Genomic DNA, 22,066 nt, shown 5'->3' on the forward strand with positions numbered 1-22,066 from the left:
CCGGGCGGACACCTGGTAAATGTAGTCTCTTATGGCCAATCTTCCAATGATATGCCTACAAATATGTCACATTGCTGCAGACACCTTGGGGAAACGACAGAAAGGGCAGGCTCATTCCTGGCGCATTCACAGCCATATAAGGAGACAATGGAAAACAGAGCCTCAAAAATTCTGCTCATTTCCTGTTTGAAGTTTCATCTTGGTTTCGCCTGGAGCATCAGTTCTGTGGCACTCACAGATAATATCTTTGCAGTTTTGGAAACGTCAGAGTGTTTTCTTTCCAAAGCTGTCAATTATATGCATAGTCGAGCATCTTTTTGTGACAAAATATTGCGCTTAAAACGGGCAAGTTTTTTTATCGTAATAATGAAATAGCGCCCCCATAGGTTCAAGAGGTTAAACTCTGAAGCATTTATTTAGGCTGCAATTTCTGAGGCTGGTAACTCTAACGAACTTAACCTTGTAGCAGAGGTAAGTCTGGGTCTTCCATTACTGTGGTGGTCCTCATGTGAGGTAATTTCATCATAGCGCTTGATGGTTTTTGCAACTGCACTTGAAGAAACTTTCAAAATTCTAGAAATGTTCCTGATTGACTGATCTTCATGCCTTAAAGTAATGATCAACTGTCATTTCTCTTTGAGCTATTCTTGTCATAATATGGAAATAGAGCATTTCTTCTGTATACCCCCCTACCATGTCATAACACAACACAACTGTCTCAAATGCATTTAAAAGGAAAGAAATTCCACAAATTAACTTTTAACAATGCACACTTGTTAATACAGTGATTCCAGGTGACCACCTCATGAAGCTGGTTGAGAGAAAGCCAAGAGTGTGCAAAGCTGTCATCAAGGCAGAGGTTGACTACTTTGAAGAATCTCAAATATAAAATCATTTGTTTAATACTTTTTTGGTTACTACATTATTCCATATGTTTTTTCATAGTTTTGACATCTTCACTATTAATCTGCAATGTAGAAAATATTAAAAAATAAAGAAAAACCCTTGAATGAGTAGGTGTGTCCAAACTTTTGACTGGTACTCTAGGTGTGATTGAATTTCCTGCACATTTCCTGCACCAAATCAATCCTGAACACAGCAAAACAAATCCCCTCATCCCTCATCCACAGTCACACCTAGAATGATTCTAGTTTTCTTGGCCATCTGTCTCAGCTCTTTCTTCCCATCAACTCTAACTTAAACGCTGCTGCACCTTAGACTGGAGCTAGACAGCTGCCGCTTCAACTGCCTGAATATATTTTTCCAAGATGATATAGAGCAGTCTTTAAACACATATCTTTTTCTTCCTTAGAGAAAGAGAATAGGAGTTCTTGATGCTTTGCCTGGGCCCAGTAATTATCATACAGGTGGAGAGAGCATACTACACGTTAAGAGTACTACAGATGCTGTGGATAATAGAAGATGACACTGGTTGTGTCCCAAATTAGTGCAGGTACTGAGGCTGTGGGTGGCCTGGGAGGCATGGGATAATCTATTCAGGATCTACCCTGTATTGATGATCAATACATGAGATGAAATGAAGATAGAAAAGAGGTCATCGACTGCTCAGCGAGCGGGTGTAAGATGTAGGAATATCGGTCAGTTGATCTCTCTCCACCTCTCTACGCCTCCCTATTTTTCTCTTTCTGTCCCCACTCCCCTTCTTTCTCCCTACCACTCTCTCAGTAATAAAGCTATGTTGAGGTTTCAGTATGTAGAGTCTTACCATATCATGGTGTTGTTACTGATGGTGATAAATAGAGCCCAACAGTGGAGGTGTCATGATACCCATACAACTTAGTGGTCAAACTTAGCGGCCGTTTTTCCACCTTTAATCTTTTCCGTTAAAGTAAGGGCTGCGTTTCGTGTAAACTTACCTCGGTGTGAAGTTTTGATAACCATGTAAATCTCTCTTGGACAAAGTGATTTTTATCAATATATTTGACTAGTTCTACTCTCAAATTCGAAAGTGCTAATTAGCATCAAAGTAGACATCATGCAAAACTACAAATCCTCGCAAGCTCCTGCATGTCATCTCTAGCTGATACCTTTGCTAACAGGTATTGTGTCAATTAAAAATCTGCACAAGACAGTTCACATAATTGTCCATTTAAATAAATATTGCTCTTTTATTCATTACTTCATTTAGCTAACATTAGATAGTTCATCCAGAGATTCTTACCTTTGCCTCGATTTGGCAGTCTCATCCAGATCATCATGGCATTTGTAGTTTTTTATGGTAGCCACATTAGAAGCTAATTCTCAGTTCATTTTGGGGGAATACATACGTGTGAATATATTGATAAAAGTGTACCTTGTGCTAGAGAGACTTACACAGATATCAAAGCGTCACGCCAGGGATGTTTTACGAGCATAGATGTGTAGTAACGGTAGGGCAGTTTTACCTGATAATCACTAGATGACCATGCTACAAAGGACACATTTGGCTAGTGAGCAAGTACTATTTGTTCTTAACTCTAGGTAAGTCTAGTAAAATCATATTTTCAGAGAGAAAGCATGGTACTGCCGTCCATAGAATGACAAGATAGTGAAGAATGACAAGATAGTGAAGACTGTGTTACCTTGAAGCCATGCATGCTTATTATATGGTTACAGTGATTGTGTATATGGTGGTGAAAGGTTTGTTTTACCTTGAAGAAGCCGTGCTTGTGGCTATGCTGACCCAGCCACACTCCACTGCCCAGGGTCAGATCCATCTGAGGTGGATCTATCACTCGCTCGTAAATCCTGCCAGCAAACAAACAATCAACAGATAGAATGTCAGATTCTGAAATCTCTCACACACACACACACACACACACACACACACACACACTTCAACGCTGAGGAGGGAATGTGTCTTGCAGATTCCTGCCCGACTGCTTTTTTATGGATATTTTTGCGTTAAATGACTTTGTTTGCTCAGAATGTTTGCAATAATTACGCCAACGATGAAGAAGAGGAAGGAAAGGGGGACTCCAAGCTAGGCTGAAAAGACGGGCGACACGGCATCCTCTTTCTTGTGTCCTGGTGGCTAATGTCCAATCACTGGAAAATAAACTTTGAGAACTGAGAGAAAGGCTTCAATCGCTCTGAGATCACAAAGGGTATTTTACTGTGTGTTTTTCTTACAGAGACATGGCTTACGGACGAAACACTCAACTCTGCTATTCAACCAGACAGCTTTTACATTTTCGGTATGGAAGAAAGGAGGTCTCTGGTCAGAATAGGGGGAGAGGTATGTTTCCTCATCAACAAATCCTGGTGTATCATAGTTGAAAACATCTCGAGCTCCTGTTCATCCGACCTGTATGCCACAGTGGCTCAGCTACCTGGAGAGCGATGACCAGAGAGAGGGATAAAATGGCAAGATTTAGAGAATCTGTCCGGTGAAACCATCAAATGGAGGGAGATAAGTGACGTTTCCCTGCTGGAGCATCTCAGGGAGATTTGGTTTGGGCACATATTGAACAGGTGTTGGCATAGCGGGTGACATCCTGCGCCAAGGTGGAACCCTCGTACTTATCGGAGATTGATTGAATTGTGCGGGGGTTACCTTGGTGCCCAGCGGTGAGGGACGTGTGTGCCCAGGTCAATAGCCAATCTCTTGCCCTCTGGTAGATAGTCAGAAACCGCCCTTAACAGAGTCATGAACCTCTCGTAGGAACCCATCTCAAACACCTTTCTGATCAGCATGGAAATGGTTGTGGCAACCTTGGACTTCTCGGTGGTGGGGATTCCCGTCTGATGGGCAAAATAGAGGGAGCACTGGAGTAGGAAGCGACGGCATTTTGATGGGGTCCCATCATACTTGTCCGGGAGGAACAATCGGGCATCGCCTCCCTGGGCAGAATGCTGGGTAGGCTTTTGGGACTGCTGAAATGGCTGAAAGACGCATCGAGACGGTGGAGGAGGCGGAGGACGCCTTCTGTAGTGGCACACAGTTGAACCAGCTGATCGTGGTGTTGGCGGAGTAGGTATCCCTGTTCACCAACAGTCAGAGACGTTTTATTCTGAAAATTCCATAATTACTGAGGCAGTATTCTATGAAGTATACGCAGTGAGTCAGAAGGCAGGTGCAGAAATATAATTTTGAATAATAAGACAAATCAGATGAACAAAACAGGCGTAGCCTCACACGTGGTTAGCAGATGTTATTACAATTGTAGCGAATTGCTTGTGCTTCTAGATCCGACGAGGATGAGTGGATGAGCAATGACAGAGAGGCATAGGCAAGATGCAATAGATGGTATGAAATACAGTATATGCATACGTATGAATTGAGTAAGGCAAGATATGTAAACATTATTAAAGTGGCATTATTAATGTGACAAGTCATCCATTTTTTTGAAGTGGCCAATGATTTCAAGTCTGTATGTAGACAGCAGCCTCAATGTGTTAGTGATGGCTGTTAAATAGTCTGATGGCCTTCAGATAAAAGCTGTTTTTCAATCTCTCTGTCCCAGCTTTGATGCACCTGTACTGACCTCTCCTTCTGGATGGTAGCGGGGTGAACAGGCAGTGCCTCAGGTGGTTGTTGTCCTTGATGATCTTTTTGGCCTTCCGGTGACATCGGGTGCTGTAGGTGTCATGGATGGCAGGTAGTTTGCCCCGGAGATGCATTGTGCAAACCGCACCACCCTCTGGAGAGCCTTGCAGTTGCCGTACCAGGCGGTGATAATATTTTGTGAAGGTTTTAGGTGACAAGCCACGTTTCTTCAGCCTCCTGAGGGTGGACCATTTCAGTTTGTCCATGATTTGTAGGCCAAAGAACTTAAAACCTTCCAACTTCTCCACTGCTGTCTCATTGATGTGGATAGGGGGGTGCTCCTTCTACTGTTTCCTGAAGTCCACGATCATCTCCTTTGTTTTATTGATGTTGAGTGTTTACCTGACACCACACTCCGAGTGCCCTCATGTCCTCCCTGTAAGCTGTCTCGTTGTTGTTGGTAATCAAGCCTACTACTGTTGTGTCATCTGCAAACTTGATGAATGAGTTGGAGGCGTTCATGGCCATGCAGTCATGGGTGAACAGGGAATACAGGAGAGGGCTGAGAACGCTCCCTTGTGGGGCCCCAGTGTTGAGGATCAGTGAAGTGGAGATGTTGTTTCCTACCCTCACCACCTGGGGGGCCCATCAGGAAGTCCAGGACCCAATTGCACAGGGCAGGGATGAGACTCAGGGCCTCAAGCTTATGATGAGCTTGGAGGGTACTATAGTGTTGATTGCTGAGCTATAGTCAATGAACAGCGTTCTTACACAGGTATTCCTCTTGTCCAGATGGGATAGGGCAGTGTGCAGTGTGATGGCCTAGTGAAGTGGGTCTACTGTGACACGTAAGGTGAAGGTGATATGATCCTTGACTAGTCTCTCAAAACACTTCATGATGACAGAAGTGAGTGCTACGGGGTGATAGTAATTTAGTTCAGTTATCTTTGCCTTCTTGGGTAGCTGAACAATGGTGGCCATCTTGAAGCATGTGGGGAAAGCAATAGGGAGAGATTGAATATGTCCATCAACACACCAGCCAGCTGGTTTGCGCATGCTCTGAGGACACAGCTAGGGATGCCGTCTGGGCCAGCAGCCCTGCGAGGGTTAACACATTTAAATGTCTTACTCATGTCGGCCACGGAGAAGGAGAGCTCACAGTCCTTGGTAGCGGGCCGCTTCGGTAGCACTGTATTATCCTCAAAGCGGGCAAAGAAGATGTTCAGTTTGTCTGGAAGCAAGACGTCGGTGTCGGTGACATGGCTGGTTTTCCTGTTGTAGTTTGTGATTGTCTCTTAGACCCTGCCATATACGTCTTGTGTCTGTTGAATTGTGACTCCACTTTGTCACTACACTGACGTTTAGATTGTTTTATTGCCTTGAGGAGGGAATGACTACACTGTTTGCATTTGGCCATTTTCCCAGTCACTTTTCCATGGTTAAATGTGGTGGTTCGCACTTTCAGTTTTGCGCAAATGCAGCCATCTATCCACAGTTTCTGGTTAGGGTAGGTTTTAATAGTCACAGTAGGTACAACATCTCCAATACACTTCCTTATAAACTCCAAATACAATCAAATCAAAAATCAAATCAAATGTATTTGTCACATACACATGGTTAGCAGATGATTAGTTATGCATTAGGGGACGCTATTAAAAATGTTGGATGAAAAACATTACAGTTTTAAACAAGATATTTTGTCACGAAAAGATGCTCGACTATGCATATAATTCACAGCTTTGGAAAGAAAACACTCTGACGTTTCCAAAACTGCAAAGATATTGTCTCTGAGTGCCACAGAACTGATGTTACAGGCGAAATCCAGATAAAAATCCAACCAGGAAGTGCCACATTTTTTGAAACCGCCTCATGCCAATGACTCCTTATATGGCTGTGAATGAGCTACGAATGAGCTTACGTTTTCCCCAAGGTGTCTACAGCATTGTGACGTCTTTTCAGGCATTTCCATTGAAGAATGGCTGTAAGGGACCATATATAGCATGGTGTCTCCCACAGAAAATCTTGCGTAAAATACTGAGGTAGCCATTTTTCCAATCGCTTCTTATGAGAAACCAATTGCCTCGACAGATATATTATTGAATATATATGTTACAAACACCTTCAGGGTGAATCCTAAACAACGTTTGCCGTGTTTCTATCGATATTATGGAGCAAATTTTGAAAAAAGTTTGGCGTTATAGTTGCAGCATTTTCCGGTCGATTTCTCAGCCAAGGATGAAGAAACGGGAGCTATTTTGCATACAAAAATAATATTTTTGGAAAAAAGGAACATTTGCTATCTAACTGGGAGTGTCCTGAGTGAAAGCATCTGATGTTATTCAAAGGTAAATTATTTAATTTGGTTGCTTTTCTTATTTTCGTGAAAATGTTGCCTGCTGCCAGCAGAGTAACATAGCATTATGCCATGATAAACTTACACAAATGCTTGTCTAGCGTTGGCTGTAACGCATATTTTGAAAATCTGAGATGACAGGGTTGTTAACAAAAGGCTAAGCTTGTGTTTGAATATATTTATTTCATTTCATTTGCGATTTCTTGCGATTTTTTGCGCATTTATGCATTTATGGCCGCTGCGTTATGTTAATGCGTTTGAGGCTATGATTACGCTCCCGGATACGGGTTTGCTCGTCGCAAGAGGTTATTGCGAGTGTAGGCTAATGCTTGTGCTTCTAGTTCCGACAATGCAGTAATAACCAACGTGTAATCTAACCTAACAATTCCAAAACTACTGCCTTATACACACAAGTGTAAAGGGATAAAGAATATGTACATAAAGATATATGAATGAGTGATGGTACAGAACGGCATAGGCAAGATGCAGTAGATGGTATCGAGTGACAGTATATACATATGAGATGAGTATTGTAGGGTATGTAAACAAAAGTGGCATAGTTTAAAGTGGTTAGTGATACATGTATTACATAAAGATGCAGTAGATGATATAGAGTACAGTATATACATCTACATATGAGAGTAATGTAGGGTATATTAACATTATATTAAGTAGCATTGTTTAAAGTGGCTAGTGATATATTTTACATACATTTCCAACAATTTCCATTATTAAAGTGGCTGGAGTTGAGTCAGTGTGTTGGCAGCAGCCACTCAATGTTAGTGGTGGCTGTTTAACAGTGTTATGGCCATGAGATAGAAGCTGTTTTTCAGTCTCTCGGTCCCTGCTTTGATGCACCTGTACCGACCTCGCCTTCTGGATGATAGCGGGGTGAACAGGCAGTGGCTCGGGTGGTTGTTGTCCTTGATGATCTTTATGGCCTTCCTGTCACATCGGGTGGTGTAGGTGTCCTGGAGGGCAGGTAGTATGCCCCCGGTGATGCATTGTGCAGACCTCACTACCCTCTGGAGAGCCTTGCGGTTGTGGGCAGAGCAGTTGCTGTACCAGGCGGTGATACAGCCCGACAGGATGCTCTCGATTGTGCATCTGTAGAAATTTGTGAGTGCTTTTGGTGACAAGGCGATTTTCTTCAGCCTCCTGAGGTTGAAGAGGCACTGCTGCGCCTTCTTCACGACGCTGTCTGTGTGGGTGGACCAATTCAGTTTGTCCGTGATGTGTACACCGAGGAACTTAAAACTAACTACCCTCTCCACTACTGTCCCATCGATGTGGATAGGGGAGTGCTCCCTCTGCTGTTTCCTGAAGTCCACAATCATCTCCTTTGTTTTGTTGACGTTGTGTGAGGTTATTTACCTGACACCACACTCCGAAGGGCCCTCACCTCCTCCCTGTAGGCCATCTCGTCATTGTTGGTAAACATGCCTACCACTGTAGTGTCGTCCACAAACTTGATGATTGAGTTGGAGGCGTGCATGGCCACGCATTCGTGGGTGAACAGGGAGTACTGGAGAGGGCTCAGAACGCACCCTTGTGGGGCCCCAGTGTTGAGGATCAGCGGGGTGGGGATGTTGTTACCTACCCTCACCACCTGGGGGCGGCCCGTCAGGAAGTACATTAACCAATTGCACAGGGCGGGGTCGAGACCCAAGCTTGATGATGAATTTGGAGGGTACTATGGTGTTAAATGCTGAGCTGTAGTCGATGAACATTATTGTCCTCAAGTGGGCAAAAAAGTTATTTAGTCTGCCTGGGAGCAAAACATCCTGGTCCGAGACGGGGCTTGTTTTCTTTTTGTAATCCGTGATTGACTGTAGACCCTGCCACATACCTCTTGTGTTTGAGCCGTTGAATTGTGACTCTACTTTGTCTCTATACTGACGCTTAGCTTGTTTGATTGGCTTGCGGAGGGAATAGCTACACTGTTTGTATTGTATCATGTTTCCGGTCACCTTTCCCTGGTTAAAAGCAGTGGTTTGCGCTTTCAGTTTCACGCGAATGCTGCCATCAATCCACGGTTTCTGCTTTGGGAATGTTTTAATCGTTGCTATGGGAACGACATCTTCAATGCACTTTCTAATGAACTCGCTCACCAAATCAGCATATTCGTCAATGTTGTTGTTTGACGCGATGCGAAACATATCCCAGTCCACGTGACCGAAGCAGTCTTGAAGCATGGAATCAGATTGGTCGGACCAGCGTTGAACAGACCTGAACGCGGGAGCTTCTTGTTTTAGTTTCTGTCTGTAGGCAGGGAGCAACAAAATGGAGTGGTGGTCAGCTTTTCCGAAAGGAGGGCTGGGAAGGGCCTTATTTGCATCGCGGAAGTTAGAATAGCCATGATTCAAGGTTTTACCAGCCCTGGTTGCGCGAACGATGTGCTGATAAAATTTAGGGAGTCTTGTTTTCAGATTAGCCTTGTTAAAATCCCCAGCTACAATGAATGCAGCCTCAGGATATGTGGTTTCCAGTTTGCAAAGTGTCAAATAAAGTTTGTTCAGGGCCATCGATGTGTCTGCATGGGGTGGGAATATATACTTCTTGATTATAATCGAAGATAATTCCCTTGGTAGATAATGCGGTCGACATTTGATTGTGAGGAATTCTAAATCAGGTGTACAGAAAGACTTGAGTTCCTGTATGTTGTTGTGATCACACCACGTCTCGTTAATCATAAGGCATACCAGAAAGATGTGGTGTGAAACCAGCTGGCTGCACCGAGAAACAAAGAACGTTACAGTCTCTGATGTCCCTCTGGAATGCTACCCTTGCTTGGATTTCATCAACCTTGTTGTCAAGAGACTGGACATTGGCGATTAGTATGCTAGGGAGTGGTGCGCAATGTGCCCATCTCCGGAGCCTAACCAGAAGACCGCTTATTTTCCCTCTTTTACGACGTCGTTGTTTTGGGTCGCAGGCTGGGATCCATTCCGTTGTCCTGGCCAGAACACAGGATCGGCTTCGGGAAAGTCATATTCCTGGTCGTACTGATGGTGATTTGATGTTGCTCTTATATTCAGCAGTTCATCCCGATTGTATGTAATGAAACCTAAGATTACCTGGGGTACCAATGTAAGAAATAACACGTAAAAAAACAAAATACTGCATAGTTTCCTAGAAACGCGAAGCGAGGTGGCCATCTCTGTCGTCGCCGGAATCAGTGTTTTCGTCGATATTATTCTCTGTCCCAGTCCGTGTGATCAAAACAATCTTGAAGCATGAATTCCGATTGGTCAGACCAGCATTGAATAGTCTTTAGCATGGGTACATCCTGTTTGAGTGTCTACCTATAGGAATGGAGGAGCAAAATGGTGTCGTGGTCAGATTTGACGAAAAAGGAGGGCGGGGGAGGGCCTTGTATGCATCATGGAAGTTAGAGTGGCAGTGATCCAGTTTTTTCCAGCACGAGTGCTACAGTCAATATGCTGATAGAATTTAGGTAGCCTTGGTCTCAGGATATATGTTTTCCAGCAAATAGTCCAGTGAAGTTCCTTAAGGACTGTCATGGTATCGGCTTGAGGGTGTATATAAATGGCTGTGACAATAACTGAGGAGGATTCCCTTGGGAGATAATATGGTCGACATTGGATTGCGAGGAATTCTAGGTCAGGTGAACAAAAGGACTTGAGTTCCTGTATGTTGTTACAATTACACCTTGAGTCGTTAATCATGAAACATACCCCTTCTTCTTCCCGGAGAGCTGTTTATTCCTGTTGGCTCGATGCACAAAGAGAGGCTTCAATTAAAAAACACCCCGTGTTCTGTTAGACAGGCAACTCTGTAGGTATATTATAGCAGGGGGTGTAAAGACATAACACATACCATTTCCATCAGCAGACGATTATCAATAATGTCAAAAGCCCCACCGAAGTCTAACAAAACAGCTAGCACAATTGTTTTATCATCAATTTCTCTCAGCCAAACATCAGTCATTTGTGTAAGTGCATGCTTGTTGAATATCCTTCCCTATAAGCGTGCTGAAAGTAATAATAATAATAATAATATATGCCATTTAGCAGACGCTTTTATCCAAAGCTATGTTGTCAGTTTGTTTACTGTAAAATAGCATGTATCTGGTCAAACACATTTTTTTCCAAAGGTTTCCTGAGGGTTGGTAACGGGCTGATTGCTCAGCTATTTGAACTACAAAAGGGGGCTTCCCACAAGAATGGGCTTTAGGTGAGGGAAGTGAACCTGTATTACTTCAACAGTATTTGACATGAGATCCTCTCTAATATTTACAGGAACGTGGTTCTGGATATAAACAGCAACACCTTGAAATGTTGCTCCATAAGACTGAATCGAGGCGGTCGGTCACATATTACTACAACAGTATTTAACAGTATTTAACATGAGATCCTCTGTAAGCTTTACAGGAATGTGCTTCTATATATAAACATACATGTTATAACCATGTATTGCTACTACTGCATCATCAAAGGTATTATCTAAGTGAGTTTCAGAATAAGAATGTCATCTGTTACTTTGATGAACCTTGTTTCTTAATCTACATATGTGAAAGTGGGCTATTGTTAGCACTTTTCTGGGATGCTTGATTGTTATCATTGCTTTACTGGGAAGCTTAGCAGAAGTAGACATGCTTGTGTTATTAATGTTAGTGCAGGGTGAGCTGCACACAGTGGACTTCCCTACTAAGGCACACCGCCTCAGTGCTAACAGTATAACTTTGGTTTATATTCACATGATTACTGCACACAATAGCTGTATTATCAGCAGAGGCATTCAGGGCAGTTTGAGGGACATAAGTTAGGTAATAAGTAATGGTAGGGATTAACTGAGTTGGGCTTGGGTCATTATTAAGTCATTGTCTCAACGCAGCCTTATAATACTGTGAAATGATCCAGCAACCCAAATTATAAAACAAGCTTTGTTTCAAGAAGGTATCAAAATTGTCAATAAATGTTAAACCAACAGAGCTGCAATAGTCTAAAAATAAAATGTAGGGATAGCACAGGGCCATATATTACGGAGCATTTGGTGGTGACAAGCAGAGACTGAATCAGTTCTTTAAAATCCATCCGTGCACAACTCCAGCACTGTCATTAAGTTTGCAGATGACACGACGATGAGACAGCCTATAGGGAGGAGGTCAGAGATCTGGCCAGGTGAACAACCTCTCCCTCAACATCAGCAAGACAAATAAACTGATTGTGGATTACAGGAAACTGATGGCCAAGGACGCACCCATCCACATCGATGGGACTGTAGTGGAATGGGTCGAGATCTCCAAGTTCCTCGGTGTCCACATCACTAAGGAGTTAATATGGTCCACACACACAGTTGTGAAAGGCGCACGTCAGCATCTCTTCCCTCTCAGGAGTCTGACATTATTTTGGCAAGGGCCCTCAGCTCCTCAAAAAGTTATACAGCTGCAACACTGAGAGCATGGTTGGTACTGGCTGCATCACCGCTTGGTACTGTAACTGCAAAGCTCCCAACCACAAGACGCTACATAGGATGGTGAGTACAACCCAATACATCACTGGGGCCGAGCTCCCTGCCTGCCAGGACCTCTACACTAGGCAGTGTCAGAGGAAGGCACAAAAATGTTTCAAAGCCACCCAAGCGATATACTGTTCTCTCTGCTACCACATAGAAATTAGTACCAGTCCACCTCATCTGGAACCAACAGGACCCTAAACAAGACTGCTAACACTTAACTCTGCATTGTTGGAAAAGGGCCTGTAAGTAGGCTTGGGCGGTATCCAGATTGTCATAACTTTATACAGACCTTGTGCCATAAAGGTATATTCGGTAATACGGGCACTGAACACAAAGGCCGCTATTGTGTTCATTTAAAATAACATATAGATTACCAACTAAATGCTAACCAGTGCATTGCAAACGTTTTATAGTCTGCTCATAATGTTATATAAGTAACAAAACAATTAAACTCATCTGATGCATTACTCCATCACTATCCTTCTTGGTCAAATACAGTGGCTTGCGAAAGTATTCACCCCCCTTGGCATTTTTTGTATTTTGTTGCCTGGAATTAAAATGTATTTTTGGGGGGTGTGTATCATTTGATTTACACAACATGCCTACCACTTTGAATATATTTGTTATGTCAAACAAACAAGAAACAAATAACTTGATCGTGAATAACTATTCACTCCCCCTCCCAAAGGCAATACATTGTAGAGCCAATTTTGCAGCAAATACAGCTTCAAGTCTCTTGGGGTATGTCTCTATAAGCTTGGCACATCTAGTCACAGTGATTTTTTGTCCCATTCGTCAAGGCAAATCTGCTCCAGCTCCTTAAAGTTGGATGGGTTGATGAATTTTCCTGTATTTAGCGCCATTCCATCCTTCCTTCAATTCTGACCAGATTCCCAGTCCCTGCCGATGAAAAATATCCCCACAGCATGATGCTGCCACCTCCATGCTTCAATGTGGGGATGATGTTCTCGGGGTGATGCAAAGTGTTGGGTTTGCGCCAGACATAGCGTTTTCCTTGATGGCAAAAAAGCTCAATTCTAGTCTCATCTGACCAGAGTTCCTTCCATATGTTTGGGGAGTCTCCCACATGCCTTTTGGCGAACACCAAACATCTTTGCTTATTTTCTTCTGGCCACTCTTACGTAAAGCCCAGGTCTGTGGAGTGCTATGGTGATCCTTGGAGTATCTGAGCTTTGCAGCTCCTTCAAGGTTATATTTGGTCTCCTTGTTGACTCTCTGATTAATGCCCTCCTTGCCTGGTCCGTGAGTTTTGGTGAGCGGCCCTCTCTTGGCAGGTTTGTTGTGGTGTCATATTCTTTCCATTTTCTAATAATGGATTTAATGGTGCTCTGTGGGATGTTCAAAGTTTTGTACATAAAAAAACAACAACACTGATCAGTACTTCTCCACAACTTTGTTCCTGACCTGTTTGTAGAGCTCCTTGGTGGTGCCGCAGACTCTGGGGCCTTTCAGAATAGGTGTATCTATACTGAGATCATTTGACAGATCATGTGACAATTTGAGTGCACACAGGTGGACTTTATTTAACGAATGATGTGACCTCTGAAGCTAATTGGTTACACCGGAACTTATTTAGGGGCTTCAAAGCAAAGGGGGGTGAATACATATGCATGCACCACTTTTCCGTTTTTTTTTCTTTTGATTTTTTTTTAAAAATAAGTCATTCTTTTCATTTCACTTCACCAATTTGGACTGTTTTATGTATGGCCATTACACGAAATCCAAATAAAAATATATCTAAATGACAGGTTGTAATGCATCAAAATATTAAAACGCCAAGGGGGTTTGCAAGGCACTGTTGTCATGTTTGTCATTTATTATCATGTCTTGTCCCTGTGCTCCCCATTCTATTCGTTTCCCTCTGCTGGTCTTATTTGGTTCTTTCCCTCTTTCTATCCCTCTCTCTCCCCCTCCCTCTCTCACTCTCTCGCTCTCTCTTCTCTCTATCGTTCCGTTCCTGCTCCCAGCTGTTCCTATTCCCCTAATCATCATTTAGTCTTCCCACACCTGTTCCCGATCCTTTCCCCTGATTAGAGTCCCTATTTATTCCTTTGTGTTCCGTTCCTGTCCCGTCGGTTCCTTGTTTAGTATTCACCATGCTGTGATTGCGTTTCGCCCTGTCCTGTCGTGTTTTTGCTGTGATTGTGTATCGCCCTGTCCTGTCGTGTTTTTTTGCCTTCATCAGATGCTGCGTGTGAGCAGGTGTCTCTGTCTACTACGGCCTGCGCCTACCCGAAGCGACCTGCAGTCTGTGGCCGCTTCTCCAGTTATTCCCCTCTACAGACTAGAGGATTTCTGTTATTCCCTGTTTGGACTTAAATAAACTCTGTTTCTGTTAAGTCGCTTTTGGGTCCTCTTTCACCTGCATGACAGAAGGAACCGACCAAGGAATGGACCCAGCGACTTCAGACGCTCGTTACACTGCCGTCAAGATCCAAGGAGCCATGCTCGGCAGACACGAGCAGGAATTGTCTGCTGCTCGCCATGCCGTGGAGAACCTGGCCGCTCAGGTTTCCGACCTCTCTGGACAGTTCCAGAGTCTACGTCTCGTGCCACCTGTTACTTCCTGGCCTGCCGAGCCTCCAGAACCTAGGGTTAATAACCCACCTTGCTACTCCGGGCAGCCCACTGAGTGCCGCTCCTTTCTCACGCAGTGTGAGATTGTGTTCTCTCTCCAACCCAACACATACTCTAGAGAGAGAGCTCGGGTTGCTTACGTCATTTCACTCCTTACTGGCCGGGCTCGAGAATGGGGCACAGCTATCTGGGAGGCAAGGGCTGATTGCTCTAACAAGTTCCAGAACTTTAAAGAGGAGATGATTCGGGTTTTTGACCGTTCAGTTTTTGGTAGGGAGGCTTCTAGGGCCCTGGCTTCCTTATGCCAAGGTGAACGGTCCATAACGGATTATTCTATTGAGTTTCGCACTCTTGCTGCCTCTAGTGAGTGGAACGAGCCGGCGCTGCTCGCTCGTTTTCTGGAGGGACTCCACGCAGTGGTTAAGGATGAGATTCTCTCCCGGGAGGTTCCTTCAGATGTGGACTCTTTGATTGCTCTCGCCATCCGCATAGAACGACGGGTAGATCTTCGTCACCGGGCTCGTGGAAGAGAGCTCGCATCAACGGTGTTTCCCTGCTCCGCATCGCAACCATCTCCCTCCTCTGGCTTTGAGACTGAGCCCATGCAGCTGGGAGGGATTCGCATCTCGACTAAGGAGAGGGAACGGAGGATCACCAACCGCCTGTGCCTCTATTGCGGAGTTGCTGGACATTTTGTTAATTCATGTCCAGTAAGAGGCCAGAGCCCATCAGTAAGCGGAGGGCTACTGGTGAGCGCTACTACTCAGGCCTCTTCATCTAGATCTTGTACTACTATGTCGGTCCATCTACGCTGGACCGGTTCGGGTGCTACATGCAGTGCCTTGATTGACTCTGGGGCTGAGGGTTGTTTCATGGACGAAGCATGGGTTCGGAAACATAACATTCCTTTCAGACCGTTAGACAAGCCTACGCCCATGTTTGCCTTAGATGGTAGTCATCTTCCCAGTATCAAATTTGAGACACTACCTTTAACTCTCACAGTATCTGGTAACCACAGTGAGACTATTTCTTTTTGATTTTCCGTTCACCGTTTACACCTGTTGTTTTGGGTCATCCCTGGCTAGTATGTCATAATCCTTCTATTAATTGGTCTAGTAATTCTATCCTATCCTGGAACGTTTCTTGTCATGTGAAGTGTTTAATGTCTGCCATCCCTCCCGTTTCTTCTGTCCCTACTTCTCAGGAGGAACCTGGCGATTTGACAGGAGTGCCGGAGGAATATCATGATCTGCGCACGGTCTTCAGTCGGTCCCGAGCCAACTCCCTTCCTCCTCACCGGTCGTATGATTGTAGTATTGATCTCCTTCCGGGGACCACTCCTCCTCGAGGTAGACTATACTCTCTGTCGGCTCCCGAACGTAAGGCTCTCGAGGATTATTTGTCTGTGTCTCTTGACGCCGGTACCATAGTGCCTTCTTCCTCTCCGGCCGGGGCGGGGTTCTTTTTGTTAAGAAGAAGGACGGTACTCTGCGCCCCTGCGTGGATTATCGAGGGCTGAATGACATAACGGTTAAGAATCGTTATCCGCTTCCCCTTATGTCATCAGCCTTCGAGATTCTGCAGGGAGCCAGGTGCTTTACTAAGTTGGACCTTCGTAACGCTTACCATCTCGTGCGCATCAGAGAGGGGGACGAGTGGAAAACGGCGTTTAACACTCCGTTAGGGCATTTTGAGTACCGGGTTCTGCCGTTCGGTCTCGCCAATGCGCCAGCTGTTTTTCAGGCATTAGTTAATGATGTTCTGAGAGACATGCTGAACATCTTTGTTTTTGTCTATCTTGACGATATCCTGATTTTTCTCCGTCACTCGAGATTCATGTTCAGCACGTTCGACGTGTTCTACAGCGCCTTTTAGAGAATTGTCTCTACGTAAAGGCTGAGAAGTGCTCTTTTCATGTCTCCTCCGTTACTTTTCTCGGTTCCGTTATTTCCGCTGAAGGCATTCAGATGGATTCCGCTAAGGTCCAAGCTGTCAGTGATTGGCCCGTTCCAAGGTCACGTGTCGAGTTGCAGCGCTTTTTAGGTTTCGCTAATTTCTATCGGCGTTTCATTCGTAATTTCGGTCAAGTTGCTGCCCCTCTCACAGCTCTTACTTCTGTCAAGACGTGTTTTAAGTGGTCCGGTTCCGCCCAGGGAGCTTTTGATCTTCTAAAAGAACGTTTTACGTCCGCTCCTATCCTCGTTACTCCTGACGTCACTAGACAATTCATTGTCGAGGTTGACGCTTCAGAGGTAGGCGTGGGAGCCATTCTATCCCAGCGCTTCCAGTCTGACGATAAGGTTCATCCTTGCGCTTATTTTTCTCATCGCCTGTCGCCATCTGAGCGCAACTATGATGTGGGTAACCGTGAACTGCTCGCCATCCGCTTAGCCCTAGGCGAATGGCGACAGTGGTTGGAGGGGGCGACCGTTCCTTTTGTCGTTTGGACAGACCATAAGAACCTTGAGTACATCCGTTCTGCCAAACGACTTAATGCCCGTCAAGCTCGTTGGGCGTTGTTTTTAGCTCGTTTCGAGTTTGTGATTTCTTACCGTCCGGGTAGCAAGAACACCAAGCCTGATGCCTTATCCCGTCTGTTTAGTTCTTCTGTGGCTTCTACTGATCCCGAGGGGATTCTTCCTTATGGGCGTGTTGTCGGGTTAACAGTCTGGGGAATTGAAAGACAGGTTAAGCAAGCACTCACGCACACTGCGTCGCCGCGCGCTTGTCCTAGTAACCTCCTTTTCGTTCCTGTTTCCACTCGTCTGGCTGTTCTTCAGTGGGCTCACTCTGCCAAGTTAGCTGGTCATCCCGGTGTTCGAGGCACTCTTGCGTCTATTCGCCAGCGCTTTTGGTGGCCGACTCAGGAGCGTGACACGCGCCGTTTCGTGGCTGCTTGTTCGGACTGCGCGCAGACTAAGTCGGGTAACTCTCCTCCTGCCGGTCGTCTCAGACCGCTCCCCATTCCTTCTCGACCATGGTCTCACATCGCCTTAGACTTCATTACCGGTCTGCCTTTGTCTGCGGGGAAGACTGTGAGAGCCGCCAATAAACGCAGGATTAAGAGTCCAAGGTATTGTTGCGGCCAGAGAGTGTGGCTTTCCACTCGCAACCTTCCTCTTACGACAGCTTCTCCTAAGTTGACTCCGCGGTTCATTGGTCCGTTCCGTGTCTCCCAGGTCGTCAATCCTGTCGCTGTGCGACTGCTTCTTCCGCGACATCTTCGTCGCGTCCATCCTGTCTTCCATGTCTCCTGTGTTAAGCCCTTTCTTCGCACCCCCGTTCGTCTTCCCTCCCCCCTCCCGTCCTTGTCGAGAGCGCACCTATTTACAAGGTACATAAGATCATGGACATGCGTTCTCGGGGACGGGGTCTCCAATACTTAGTGGATTGGGAGGGTTACGGTCCTGAGGAGAGGAGTTGGGTTCCGTCTCGGGACGTGCTGGACCGTTCACTCATCGATGATTTCCTCCGTTGCCGCCAGGATTCCTCCTCGAGTGCGCCAGGAGGCGCTCGGTGAGTGGGGGGTACTGTCATGTTTGTCATTTATTATCATGTCTTGTCCCTGTGCTCCCCATTCTATTCGTTTCCCTCTGCTGGTCTTATTTGGTTCTTTCCCTCTTTCTATCCCTCTCTCTCCCCCTCCCTCTCTCACTCTCTCGCTCTCTCTTCTCTCTATCGTTCCGTTCCTGCTCCCAGCTGTTCCTATTCCCCTAATCATCATTTAGTCTTCCCACACCTGTTCCCGATCCTTTCCCCTGATTAGAGTCCCTATTTATTCCTTTGTGTTCCGTTCCTGTCCCGTCGGTTCCTTGTTTAGTATTCACCATGCTGTGATTGCGTTTCGCCCTGTCCTGTCGTGTTTTTGCTGTGATTGTGTATCGCCCTGTCCTGTCGTGTTTTTTGCCTTCATCAGATGCTGCGTGTGAGCAGGTGTCTCTGTCTACTACGGCCTGCGCCTACCCGAAGCGACCTGCAGTCTGTGGCCGCTTCTCCAGTTATTCCCCTCTACAGACTAGAGGATTTCTGTTATTCCCTGTTTGGACTTAAATAAACTCTGTTTCTGTTAAGTCGCTTTTGGGTCCTCTTTCACCTGCATGACAACTGTAGCCCTTACACCGTCGGGAGGTGTTTTGGGTCATTGTCCTGTTGAAAAACAAATAATAGTCCCACTTAGCTCAAACCAGATGGCACGGCGTATCGCTGCAGAATGCTGTGGTGCTGGTTAAGTGGTTAATTGTGCCTTGAATTCTAAATAAATCACAGACAGTTTCACCAGTAAAACACCACCACACCATAACACTTCCTCTACATGCTTTACGGTGAGAAATACAAATGCGGAGATCGTCCGTTCACCCACACCACGTCTCACAAAGACATAACGGTTGGAACCAAAAATCTCAAATTTGGACTCTAGACCAAAGGAGAAATTTCCACTGGTGTAATGTCCATTGTTCATGTTTCTTGGCCCAAGCAAGTCTCTTCTTATTGGTTGTGTCCTTTAGTAGTGGTTTCTTTGCAGCAATTTGACCATGAAGGCCTGATTCGCACAGTCTCCTCTGAACAGTTGATGTTGAGATGTGTCTGTTACTTGAACTCTGAAGCATTTATTTGGGCTGCAATTGCTGAGGCCAGTAACTTGACTGAACTTATCCTCTGCAGCAGAGGTAAGTCTGGGTCTTCCATTCCTGTGGCGGTCCTCATGAGAGCCAGTTTCATCATAGCTCTTTATGATTTTTGTGACTGCACGCCTTGAAAGAACTTAACAAAGTTGTTGACGTTTTCCTGATTGACTGTCATTTCTCTTTGCTTATTTGAGCTGTTCTTGCCATAATATGAACTTGTCTTCTATATACCCCCTCACAACTGATTGGCTCAAATGCATTAGGAAGGATAGAAATCCATACATTAACTTTTAAGAAGGCACACCAGTTAATTGAAATGCATTCCAGGTGACTACCTCATGAAGCTGGATGAGAGAATATCAAGAGTTTGCAAAGCTGTCATCAAGGCTGGTGGCTATTTGAAGAATCTCAAATATAAAATATTTTTTATTTGTTTAAACCATTTCTTCGTTACTACAGGATTCCATAAATGTTATTTCATAGTTTATGTTTTCACTATTATTCATAAAAAAAGACAATTGTAAAAATAAAATAAAAAAACCCTGAATGAGGAGTTGTTCTAAAACATTTGATCGGTATTTTATGTAACCCGTTTCAGGAAACTAGGCTTATGGCACCATTTCACAGGAAAGCCGTTTGAACATAAACTTATTTTTATTTTATTAAAATGCATTGTTGGCACAAATGCCTTCTGGAACATGTGAATTTTCATGTTCCTTAACAACTAACTAGTATGCCATCTGTACATATGAATACAATTATTAAATTAAGGGCCTGGTTGGTTTAGCCACAGAAAAGGATGCAAACTTCCATGATGAGATGGGCTGGAAATGCCGAGAAATTAGTTTGGATTGGTCTGCCATGGAGCACACTTCTGTTTATTTGAGCTGGTAAGTATGTCTAGGTAATCCTATCGAAGTCTGAATTTTTATATGCATCACATAGTAAAACTGCATAAGTGTTGCTCTCTCGAGTTTTGAAATCAGTGGAATTTGGGTACGATAGCTAAGGAGGTGGAGAAAACACCTGTCTCCAGATTTCATCTTCAAACTAAAGGACACCATCACATCCGACAGGACACATGTCCATCCATGATGTATACAGGTAAGATAGCTACTTTTTCAGATATTACACTTTTATTTAGCTGTCTAAAGCTAGCTGGCTGGCTCTCTAGCTAACGTCACATGTATGATCTTATTATTCATATCTCAGAGCCATTTGCTTGGCTAGTTACAGCCTAATGTTAACAAGGTGACATTGAAACTAGTTGGATAGCTACCTGCAGATTCATGAAGGATATTCATGTCATGAGTTGGGATGATGGTTCATTGTTTACCTAGCTAGCTAGCTAGCTAGCTAGATGTCTTAACAACAGACTCCACAATGCAATAACCATTTCAGGTGTGTTCGAAAATTCAGTCTGGCCATCTACTCTGATTTCAGAGCACTCTCGTCTGGGTGTGCCAGAGCGCAGAATAACTGATTAATTTACGAATGCTCAACACCCGTTGAATATGGCCGATGTCAGTAAACAAGTAAAAAAGCGTAATTAAAGTAAATCTGCTCAGGCGAGTGAAATGGTCAGAGTGGGGTGTTCTCTCATTTGTGTCTGGAAGTAACTTGCAAGCTAGTCAATGTTAACAACTTACCTCGGATGCTTGACTGCCATTGTTAGGTCAGAATGTTGGGATCAACCCTACTCATCCACCAAAGCGCCCAATGTTCGCTCTGAATGCTCCAAGAGCGAAACGCTCTGAATTTAGGAACCCACAATCTGACAGCACAGTTACAGTCATCAACACTCTGGAAAACATACCAGCCTAACCAGCTCTGCTAGGGCGAGTAATGTTCAGTGAGCTCTTCTCTCAATTGTGTCTGGAAGTAGCTAGCAAGTTAGCTTGGGTGCTTAACTGCTGTTGCTCGTACAGGATGCTCGGATCAACCCTTAAAGAGATGGGTGTGGCTAAAACTTAAGAGGGTGTAAACAATCCTGTATGGGTGTAGACAAAGAAGAGCTCTCCAGTAGTAGTACCAAAACATTCAAGGGCCATTTCCTCAAAAAGTGAGTTTACAAGTTTATCAACTTTCAAAGCAGAATTACTTTCCCATTGTTCCTCAATATCCCATGATATACCAGGCTCTATGTTTATCCAGTGTAAAAAAAACACTATTTCAAATGTTTCTACACATACAGTACGTGGTAGACCTCCCAAGCCTACCTGTAAGTACACATCCACAGAAGATGCCATTTCCATCGTTATTCACAGAGATGTAACATCTGCAGACGAGGAACGCCTACATTGTCTACAGAGAGTATTCATACCCCTCGAAGCACCACTACAAAGCATAATATTTTACCTCAAACACTGCAGCAGAAGCAAACTCCTTTCTCCACTACTCTTTCATCTGCATGTGGCTACAATACATAGAGTTTCCCAGTGAAGCGTGGGGGAAGCTGTGATGCCAGCTGTATCCTATTGTGTGATTGTGTTAATGAGTCTGTTATTTAAGAATGTGAAA

At 44.5% G+C, this 22,066-nt stretch overlaps 1 protein-coding gene across 2 annotated transcripts in view; it reads right to left on the minus strand.

Annotated features, from left to right (window-relative positions):
* LOC124035930 (protein kinase C-binding protein NELL1-like) overlaps positions 1–22,066 on the minus strand; it is a 467,070-nt gene that overhangs the window by 293,668 nt on the left and 151,336 nt on the right. For both annotated transcript variants that reach the window (XM_046349864.1, XM_046349863.1), the window contains exon 5: positions 2,652–2,748. In XM_046349864.1, coding sequence (XP_046205820.1) covers positions 2,652–2,748 — 97 coding nt within the window. The remainder of the gene's footprint in view (positions 1–2,651; positions 2,749–22,066) is intronic.

The sequence above is a fragment of the Oncorhynchus gorbuscha genome, linkage group LG05, assembly GCF_021184085.1.
Source record: "Oncorhynchus gorbuscha isolate QuinsamMale2020 ecotype Even-year linkage group LG05, OgorEven_v1.0, whole genome shotgun sequence".
NCBI lineage: Eukaryota > Metazoa > Chordata > Actinopteri > Salmoniformes > Salmonidae > Oncorhynchus > Oncorhynchus gorbuscha.